This window comes from Mesoplodon densirostris, chromosome 2 (assembly GCF_025265405.1).
Source record: "Mesoplodon densirostris isolate mMesDen1 chromosome 2, mMesDen1 primary haplotype, whole genome shotgun sequence".
Lineage (NCBI taxonomy): Eukaryota > Metazoa > Chordata > Mammalia > Artiodactyla > Ziphiidae > Mesoplodon > Mesoplodon densirostris.
In genome coordinates, this window is record NC_082662.1 from 91,518,350 (window position 1) to 91,529,537 (window position 11,188).

Here is an 11,188-nt window from a genome sequence, read left to right on the forward strand (position 1 = left end):
TCCTTTGACTTACCCAAATGGATCACCAACTACAAGGAATGCAACATCACTGATATCAGCATCCTTTAAAATATTATTTGCTTCCTGTTCCACTTCTTCTCTATCAGCGAGAATCAATTTTCTTCCATAAAACTCTTCCTATAGATTTAAGTCCAATATAAAAATGAGACACAGGTGACCATTTCAACACACACACACACACACACACACACCTCTCTCACACACACAAAACAGTCTTTGTCTGGGGCCTGTGCAAATCTTGGCAACCATCCAAACAGAGATCATTGAATACAACTCTTCAATGAGCTAGCCCTCTGTATCATGTTGCAATTAAACTCTGTCTTTGGGGCTATCTTAATATCCCAAGAGGAGGTAGACCTCCTAACACCTCAGGCTCTTTGCATTTTAAATTAACCTCTAAATTTGGGTCTAATAGACCAGGCTGAACATTGTAGGATGAATAGAGAACATGTATGCATGAGCCTGACTTCAGAAACACAGTACTGCAGAATAAATATATTAAACAATAATTATACACATACATGGTAGTTGGGTTTGATTAAATTTTCCTTGGGAAATCTATGAAACCTTGACTAAAAAAGAAGATAATTTCAATGAGAAACAGTAGAAAATTAAGATTTAGTTGTTTACAGAACCAGCAAACATTCCTGCATAATTGCAGGAAAGACTAATTTAAAACTGTATTTCCTAGTTCCTGCTAAAAAAGGCAGAGTTGCAGGAGCAAGAAAAGAATTCTAAATATATAAGAAGTCTCCATACAAACTGCTTTGTGAACGAATCCCCAGAAGTTCAACTCTAAAGCACAAACCCAGGAGGCTGACCTTAACTGGAATGGCAGCACGGAAGTAAGAGTGTGCTAGTGGTCATGCGGTAGTGGTTACAACCTATTATGCAAGGTCATGAATCTTATAACTGATTTCCTGTGGAGTAATATATTGAATAGAACTCAAATATAGTAAAAGTGGATGCACAGATAAATAATACTATTTCCTACATGCTGAGAAGTTTATTTTTGTCATAAGGATTATATCATATGTCAAAAGTTATAAGGATTGCTGTAATAGAAGAGTATTTGCTACTCAGTAATATTTGTCAAGCAAATGAGTAAATGAACAAATGATTAAGTATTTGAAGATAAAGGCTATAGTTCCAACTGTGATAATTACTTCCTAATACTTAACTAGAATCTGTTCCTCAAATGTGAAAAAAGATTCTTTCCTTTTCTCTGAATATCTTCTTAGAGATAATGTTCCAGAAGTTCCCAGTGACAATGATGTTTTCATAGATGAAAATGTTTTATTTTCACTTGTACCACATATTTTTTCTTAATCCTTCCTTTTTATACATCTTACTTTAATTTTGTAAGCCCAATAAACTTAACAGTTGTAGAGGGGACTTCCCTGGTGGTGCGGTGGTTAAGAATCCACCTGCCAATGCAGGGGACACGGGTTCGATCCCTGGTCAGGGAAGATCCCACATGCTGTGGAGCAACTAAGCCCATGCACCACAGCTACTGAGCCTGTGCTCTAGAGCCTGCAAGCCACAACTACTGAGTCCACATGCCACAACTACTGAAGCCTGCGCGCCTAGAGACTGTGCTCTGCAACGAGAAGCCACCACAATGAGAAGCCCGCACACTGCAACCAAGAGTAGCCCCCGCTCGCCGCAAGTAGAGAAAGCCCACGTGCAGCAACAAAGACCCAATGCAGCCAAAAAACAAGACAACAAAAAAACAAAAAACAGCTGTGGAACATTTATAAACATTTATTTATATATATTCAAACAGCTGTGGAACATATGTAAGAGAACACACATATGATTACTGAAAACTGAAGGAAACAATGTTCTTTTCTGAACTCCTAACATTTCTTAAAAATCAAGGAGTCACATGTTACTAGGTTAATGCTGGCAGTAATCCTATCCAATATTTTATAAATGACTTAACAACAGAAAACCCACTCTCTCCTCAAGACTTTTATCATGATCACTTCATATTTATCACTTACCCTAACCCAAGAAATATTTCATAAACTAATTGAAACAACAGATTATTTATTTTTTTAAAACATCCTCCTTAAAGAGAAACACACATTAACACCTCAATATAATCAAAGGTTGATCCTCTTTAAAAAGAATGTTTAAAAAAAGGAAGAGATTGCTAAAGCAGAAATAGACTGGTACTACATTATTTTTATCTTAATCACTTATTTATGTATTCGTTCATCCACTCATTTGAAAAATATTTCTGTGTACGACTTCCATGCCAAGCTCTATGCATGATGTTGGGAAACAGTGTGAATGAGACACACATGACCTCTGCCCTATGGAGCATAATGTCTAGCGGGGAATTAACTACCACATTATATGTGCTATAGGAACATCAAAGCTAGTCAGGGGGGCCTCCCTGGTGGCGCAAGTGGTTGAGAGTCCGCCTGCCGATGCAGGGGATACGGGTTCGTGCCCCGGTCTGGGAGGATCCCATGTGCCGCGGAGCGGCTGGGCCCGTGAGCCATGGCCGCTGAGCCTGCGCGTCCGGAGCCTGTGCTCCGCAACGGGGGAGGCCACAACAGTGAGAGGCCCGCATACCGCAAAAAAAAAAAAAAAAAAAAAAAAAAGCTAGTCAGGGTCAGGAAAGGAAAATTTAAAAAACAAGCAGCACCAATTAACAAATGATTTTAAATTTATACTATATATTATCCAATGATTGATTAGACAGTTTTCATATAATCTCAGTCCTAATCTTCTCCATTCATGAAAATGAAGGTAAAGCTCAAAATCGTTTAGTTTTACATTGGTGGGTTTTGTACATAGGGAAGAAAGTAAAAACTAACAGTTAAAATTACTTTTGGGTATTTCTGGAAGGATACACAAGAAATTAGTAATGATTGCCTCAAGAAGGAAGAACTGGGATAGAAATCTTTTGATGTATATACCTTTTAGTATCTTTGAGTTTCAAACTATTTAACATATTACCTAGTCAAAAAGTAGAAGAGTAGAGGCTCAAAGTAGCATATGGAAACACATGCAAGAACAAAATCTTAAAAAGAAAACAAAAACACTAACATTTAAAGTAGGAATGGAAAAATAAGGAGCTTACAAAGGGGACTGAGAAAAATGAAAAAGCAGGAATAAAACCAATAGAGAGCCATGTCTTGAAAGTCGGTTTCAAGGAATAGTCCACTATGTCAAAAGAAGTAAAACAGACAAGAATTCAATACTATCCTCTGGAGTTCTCAGCTACTAAATAATTGTTCAATAAACAGAGAAGTATTTCAGAGAAATGGAAGTCAGCTTGTAGGAGTCTTGAGACATAAGGGGGTGCGGGGGGACAAGAGAAGTATACTGCTTTTTCAAAAAGCTTTGGAAAAAGGAGAGAGAAACAGAATAATAACTATGGGGAAAACAGGTTTAAAAAAGGAGAGTTTTCAGAATGGACAATACACTTGATCCTTGAAGAATGCAGGGGTTAAGGGTGCCAACCCTTCACAAAGTCAAAAATTTGAGTATAACCTATAGTCAGCCCTCCATATCCGTGATTCCTCCATAACCGTGGATTCAACCAACCTCGGATCAAGTCGTACTGTAGTATTTACTATGGAAAAAAAAACCCAAATATAAGTGGATCTGTGCAGTTCAAACTCAAGTTGTTCAAGGGTCAACTGTATTTGACCCTTGAGAGGACAAAAGAATATTAATATAGATCGAACATAAAGAAGAAAGAATAATTGACAGGAGTAAGTTTCCAGAGGAATGGAGAGAAGAAGTTTGAAAGAAAACCCATCTAGATGGCATTAGACTTGAACAGGAAGAGAACCTCATCTTACAAGTCATTTTCTGAGACTGGAGGGAGGACAGATTCAGATTCAGGGCAAGGATAAATAGGAAGCTAATAAAGGTCATAGCTGATGGCCTCATTTTTCTCAATGCAAAGTTCTTTACTGTTCTCTCCTATGCCTCCAATCTCAATCCACAGCAGTTAGATAGGAGGACAAGGAAACAGAGTTGGCTGGTATACCCAGGTGAAGCAGGTTAGGAAGAAAAGAGAAGGAACAATGATAAATATAATTAACACTGCCATACTCTACGTATGAAAGTTGTTAAGAGAGTAAATCCGAAGAGTTCTCATCACAAGGAAAACAATTCTTTTTCTTTTACTTTGTATCTATATGAGATGATGAATGTTCACTAAACTTACTGTAATCATTTCATGATGTGAGAAGTCAAATCATTATGTCACTTATACACTTTAAACTTTTACAGCGCTGTATATCAATTATATCTCAATAAAACTGGAAGGAAAAAAAGAGGGAAAAGATATACCAGAGGAAAATGAATGTTATTTTGGTGTTGCCCAAGAACAAGTTATAGCAAATATCTGTTTTTCTCCTCCCTGCTTTTGCTCACTATTATTTTTTCTTCAGCAAGGAATGTTCTTTCTCTTCCCCTTACCAAATCTTATCTATAGTAATATCTGTCTCTCGCTCTTCCCCTTATCAAATATCATCTATAATAACAATATCTGTAATAATAAATTTACAATGGGCTTACTCTGTGGTCAGGCACTCTTCTAAGAACTTATGCATATGAATTCATTTAATCCTTACCACAATTTATGACATCGGCACTATTTTTATTCCTGTTTTACAGATAAGAAAAAGAGCAAAGAAAATTTAAATGACTGCCCAAGGACACAGAACATTAGTTGATTGCAGGACTTCACAGAACTGCAAATGAGGCATAGATAAGCAGAGATGAATGAGCTCCTCTGCTTTATGCAGGATAGCTAGGGCCCCAAAGTTAGCCCTCGCAGGCCATGAGCAGCTTCCTCCATTTATCGTGAAGAGCTACACAAATATTACCATTTTGTATTTGGACCATGATTTAAACAAAAGAAACAAAACAAAACAATTGAGATGTGTCGTTTTAAAACATCGCTCAAATTCCATCTGTTCCATAGTATTCCCTGATCAGCACAGCCTGAAGTGACCTTCTCTCTTACATGTACCCCAATTGTAATTAATACCTAGTAGCTACTTGATAGCTTCTACTACTTAATTGGTGAAAAAGTGTTGGCTTAGATAAAATAATCAAGTTCTTGTCAGCAATATAATTTTATAGTTTCTCTCTTCCACTACTGTCATGAATTGTTATTTACATCTTCCAGTATTATTTAAGTTTTCCTGGGTAAACGCAGATGAATCATGACCCAAAGAACAAAGATCATAGCTTATATCTCGTTGTATAACGTATATAGGTGCGTTATATCAAATAGGCACATAAGATAATAATTTAGCCACAGAAAGTGCCTAAAGAAATCCAAACTGTATATACCAAAACTAAAACTCTTTCCTGGATTCACTGTCTCTAGTTTAATTAACTTCTGAATAATAGGGAATATATAAACGATACTACCCATCTGGCAATTTGAAAATAATAGCTTTCAATGTAAGAACAGATAAATTCTAGATTTCTTTAGCAACATCCATGTGTGCCTTTTTTTAAAAAAATTATTTTGTGTAATTAGTGATAAAAGAAAGCATACATTCATTACAGAAAACAGAATTTTCCCATCTGTTTTTCACTGTATAATAACTATCTAGAGTTATTGAGACCAGACTGTATGAGCACATCTTAACAACTTTTTAAGTAATTTGTTTAAAAAAGAAAGAAAAGGTAGAAATTAAAGGAAGAAAGAAAGTGGCTGAAGATAAAGTGGTTCTAAAATTTTACTGGGCAATATAAGGCATGATTGTATTTATTTATACCTTACTTTATTCCAGAAAGGATTCATTTAAGGTGGCTGATGTATGGAAAGTTGTTCAGGGAAGAACATGAATTGAGGACCCAGAGGGGCTCATGGAGAGCAGGTCAGTGGAATTTTGTGACAGGGAGGGATCCAGGATTGACCACTTTACTTGAATTCTAACTTCTCTGTAGGTGTTCTGTGACATTATATTTTGTGACGCTATTATCTATCCCTAAGAGTACAGAGACACAGTATGGTCAAAAGTGGTGGATCTCAACTGAGGACTGCTTTGGCCCATATTCTGGCTCTATCATTCACTGTCTGTATGACCCTGGACAAGTTTCTCTGTGCCTCTAAAACTGCGAACAGTAATTAAAGAGTAATAATCCTGTTCTACATGTAAAGTGCTTAAAACAGTGCATAATAAGTGTTCTAAAAATATTAGCACTTTTTATTGTTGAGGAATAGAATTCTAGTACCTTAACAAAGTACATATAATTTACCTGTGAGTTTGAGCTCAGCCCCAGATCTTGACCCTGTATGTAGTAACTCTACAAAAATGTTTTTGGAAAAATAAAATAATACTTTAAAAAAATCATAGCAACCAAAATTAACATTTAGCTAGCACTTAAATTTGCAAAGCACTTTCAAATACATCATCTTAATAAATGATATAATCTTAATAGCCTTCCAACTGATTATTATCTCCATTTGACAAATGAAGAAACTGAGGTTTAGAGACGTTTGGAAATGTATCTGTTAACAACTCATGTTTTCTGAACACTTCTGTGCCAGACGCTATGCTAAAATCCTATAAGGTAGGCATTTCTGTCCTCTTTTTACAAAGTAAGAAACTACAGTTAAAGGGCTTGTCCAGGGTCACATATTAACATGTCACAGAGCAAAGACATAAAACCAGGTCCAATTCTATAAAACTACTGATTTGTCTATATTCTCTAAAAAGATTTTAAGTTCATTCTAATTATCCTTTATCACTAATTAAGAGAGGAACATTTCTATCGTCTTGAGCTTGGATATTTTAGCTCCATCCTAATAAACTGGAGCCAACAAATCAAAGCTGGTCATTAGACACAACTTTTATTTCAACGCATGGCCAATCAATTAGCAGTCCTTCTTTAAGATTTTAAAGAAACTCTGAGACCTTCAGAATTCTCTGGGCTGTGAATCTGAGAGGCCAGAAGACCTGAAATTCTCTAGGTCACCTTTTTCTCTGGAAGACTTGATAGACCAGACAATCCTAAAATGTTCTCCCTCCTCCTATAACATGGCCATCAACCTTTTCATCTTAATTTACATTGTATTTGAAATTTGACAATGAACCTGAATTTGACCCCTCCTCCAAAATTTACTGAGCCCTTAACCAAAGCCAGGTAAACATATGATACACTAGCAAATTCTACAGTTACTAAGTTCCAGGCTGACTCAATACATCCAAGTGTATGGGTATAAGCCTTACTGGGAGATGTCTATTCAAAGGTTAGATCTCTCTGGATATGATACAGACAGAAAGGTGATTACCATTCCCTATGGAAATACTTCAAAGGGGGGAGGTTTTCAGCTTGGTTCCTGAATACATAAGCAACTCATTAAGGCTGTGTCAGCACCTCATTAGCACTCAACTCAGAAAGGATTTCTTGGCTATCTCATGAAATACGGGATTCTGATAATTATCCCCAGGAGTGTAAAATAACTTTCCTATTTAATGGAGAAAGCTACACAATTAGACTTGTAAAGTAAGAAAAAGCACCCTTTCATTTTCCAAGTCACTTGGTTAGGGTGTTATTTCCATTTTTGTACCCCTCAGATTCTTAATAACAAGCAGGGCATGTGTTTTAAAGGGTTTGAACCAACAGACCTGAAAAATTCGGCTCAGCTTGGTGTAATAAAAATCAGCTGTTAAATATCCTTCTTCCCAGGAGGCTGGAAAGCCTGAAGCACCTACCAGAACTTCCTTCCCTACAGTCAGGACTGAGGTATAGGCTTCCAGATACACTCGACTGCAGCGTTTTAGAACTTCCAGCCCCTTGACTGTGATGTCCTTGGCATCTCCCAGGCCCAAACCGATCATGTAAAGCATTTCAAAGTCCAGGGGTAGGGCGACTGCAAAACGAAATGAATAAGAAAATCAAGTGTCAGCTACATGGAAGATGCCTAAAATCTAGTGATGAATACTTAGACGAAAACCAAAAGAGCATGAGGGACGGCATGTCACAAGGAGGGAGGTTTAAGAACCTTACTTCAAGCCTTTTAAATAAGGATTGTACTGTTTATAAACAACCCTACCCGCTTTCTCTCTTGTTACACAAACCTAGGAGCAATTACCCTTTGAGAGAATCGTAGCTGGGTCACCGTCCTCCCCAATCTCCTATCTGCCGCGGTTTCCCAGAAGCAGCTGCCCAACCGGATGATTTGCTCAGAGCAAGGATCCACGCTGCAGCCTCACCTACGGCGCCGCAAAGCGCCGGCGCTGCGCTTTGCGGCACTTTACGACTAGCTGGAAGTGACGGCTCGTTCCGGCACCTGGCGCGGGACCTTGTCCCGCCGCGACTAAGAATGATACGGAGGTTGCTGGGGCGGGGAGGCGAAAGGTCAGCTGGTCGGAGGGAGTCTGACCAGTGCCCCCAGCATGACCTTTGGGAAGGGACGAGGCCTGCCCGCGATCTCCTATGTTTAAGCCCCCAGCCTGGGACCGGCTAAGTGCAGGAGCTCTTCGCCCGCGAGGAGAGCCGGCCGCAAAGTTGGCCCGAGGAGCCCCACGCCCTCCCCCTCTCCTCCTCCAGACACACTAGGGGGTGGCGGGTGGAAGGGGTTTCCCTAGTCTGCCCCGGGATTGCCCAAGCGCGCATGTTCCCATCCTCGCCTTTTCATTTGGCCGTAGTTTCACCAGCTGCTTCCCTCGTGAGCTGCCAGCTTGGCGAACTCGTCGGTGAGTGTTAGTTCAGATTTCCCAGCGGGGCGGTGGTTCCTTGGGCTTGTCCCCAAGACCTCATTCTGGAGTGCCCCAAGGGGCGTGACGGGAATCTGTCTCAGTCATCGTCAGTGTCGGGAAGCCCAGGACCCTCCTGTGCCCCGAGAAGTGACCTTTAAGAATGCTCAGGGATTTCAGGCCTCGTCCCAATGCTTCCACAGGGGGAATTCTTAAAGTGGTTGGTTAAATGAAGTTCCAATGTCGAAATGATTTGTTTTGACTGAATATGCTCTTCCTAAGGTCACTAATGACCTCATCCAAGTTCAGAAGACAAGTTCCATTGCTTATCTCAGTAGACCGTGTTGATTATTCAGAGTTTTCCTTGTGCTTCTCCGACAATGCCTTGTGTCTTATTTGCTCAACTCCACTTCCTTTAGCCTAGGCTTATCTTTTCTCCCAGAATTTCTCCCCGGCCTTCTTATTGTGTACACTCTTAGAGATTGGTTCTATCCACTCACATTATATCAATCCATTCCTCAATAAACAAAAATAAACTCAAAATGTCTCATAGATGTAAGTGAAAAACTTGAAACTTCCAAAGGAAAACAGGAGAAAATATTTGTGACCTTAGGCAAAGATTTCTTAGGTGCAACACCAAAAGCATGATGCAGAAAAGATAAAATGAAAAAATACTTAAACAAAATAAAAACTATGGTCTTCAGAAAACACTGAAGCCACACACTGGGAGAAAATATTTGCAAAGTATATATCTGGTAGAAAAAGACATATTGAGAACATACAAAGAACTCTCAAAACACAATAATAAGAAAACAAATTAATTTTTTAAATGGGGAAAAATTATGAGCAGACACATCCCCAAAGAAGTTATATGAATAGCAAATAAACATTTGAAAATATGCAAAACATCATTAGACATTAGGGAAATAAAAATTAAAACCACCATGAGCTACTACTACACACCTATTAGAATGGCTAAAATCAAAAACAAAAACAAAATCCTGAATATTCAGTCTCACGATTTCAAATACCTCTCTGTTTGGCTGACTCAAATTTCAACCTCCCGTTCAGACCTCCTCCTCAGCATCCTGTATTTAACTTCCTTCTGGAAATCATCTAGATAACCCAGAGGCATGTCAAATCCAACACATCCAAAGCTGAATCCATCACCTTTCAACTTGGCTTTTCCTTCTGTGTTATCTACTTTGATGGGAAGACATTGTTATCTATTGACTCTTATCCAATCCAGACACCTGGAAATCACCTCACATTTTAATCTGACAATCTGCTGGCCTTTCTCAGTAGAAACCATACCTACCACCACAATCTTGATTCAGGTCCTCATTATGTCACTCCTGCAGCTGCTCACCATGTCTCCCTCACATTCATCCTTCTCTCAGGAGCCAGGGAGATCTAGCTAAGATATAATCTGAAAATGTCACTCCACTTCTAAATCCTTATCAGGCCAAGAGAAAGTCCAGGCTCCTTTATATATCCCACAAGATCATCCATGATATGACAACTGCCTATCTCCATAGCTTCATCTGTCTCCATTACATACCATGAAATTTTTTCTAGCAGTACAGTTCTGTGCCAACAACATGCTGCTCTGTGCCTTTAGTCAGGCGGCCACCTCAGCATGGAATACCCTCTCCCATTTTCTCCTGTCTAAATCACTGCTACCCATTCTTTAAGACGAAACTCAGCAAGCAGTCCCAAAGATCCCCCAGCTAGGTTAGGTATCTCCTTTTTCTTACAGTAACACTCCACACATATACTTATTGGTCAATTTAAGTGTTTTGTAATTGTGTATCTTCTTTACCAAACCGTAAATTTCATGAAGTCAGGGACTGTATTTTATTTATATTCTCATCCCTAAGCCTTAGCACAGTGTCTGGCACATGGTAGGTATTCAATAAATCTTTATTAAATAGGTCATTATCCACTACTAGCTGAGCAATTTCTTTGAGATGATGTCTTTTTCTGTCTTTACAAAATGCAGGGAGTGATATGCTTTTGATGACTACCAAAAAATCATCGATAGAATTATCAAACATAAAGATGCCTTGCTTATGACGCTTTAGAAAGTCATTTATGTTGAAAGGCTTATGACACATATCACATATACTTTATACACACAAAACATACATACCTAAGCATATAGCTGATTAAATGATATCATATTTAGTATGTAAATTTTCCAATGTACTGGTCATTTTTTAACATGTTTTTGTTTTGATTTTCTTTGAGTGATTTCAAACAGCTTCACAGGGAAAGGGCATTGCCAAAAAGAATAATTAGTAATCCAAAGGAAGGTATACTTTATCTCCTTTCAGGAAATCTATATTGAAAATGAAGTTATTCTGAGTAGGTAAAGAAATATTGTATTTTTAGATACAGAAGTAATTTCAAGTCTTACTTTTCAAAATTCAGTTAAAGGAACTTACTTTCACTATAGAATTCTTGAACAAACC

At 38.4% G+C, this 11,188-nt stretch overlaps 1 protein-coding gene across 3 annotated transcripts in view; it reads right to left on the reverse strand.

Moving 5' to 3' along the window:
* DPH5 (diphthamide biosynthesis 5) overlaps positions 1–8,800 on the reverse strand; it is a 37,618-nt gene extending 28,818 nt beyond the window's left edge. The window contains exons 1-3 of one of the 3 annotated variants that reach the window (XM_060085709.1): positions 8,649–8,800; positions 7,731–7,888; positions 14–138 (exon numbers count right to left, since the gene is read on the reverse strand). In XM_060085709.1, coding sequence (XP_059941692.1) covers positions 14–138; positions 7,731–7,865 — 260 coding nt within the window. In that variant the 5' untranslated portion in view covers positions 7,866–7,888; positions 8,649–8,800. Of the gene's footprint in view, positions 1–13; positions 139–7,643; positions 7,697–7,730; positions 7,889–8,110; positions 8,243–8,648 lie in introns of those variants that run through there. The other 2 variants (XM_060085701.1, XM_060085719.1) reach the window with 2 other exon arrangements.
* Between the last annotated feature and the right edge of the window lie 2,388 nt (positions 8,801–11,188).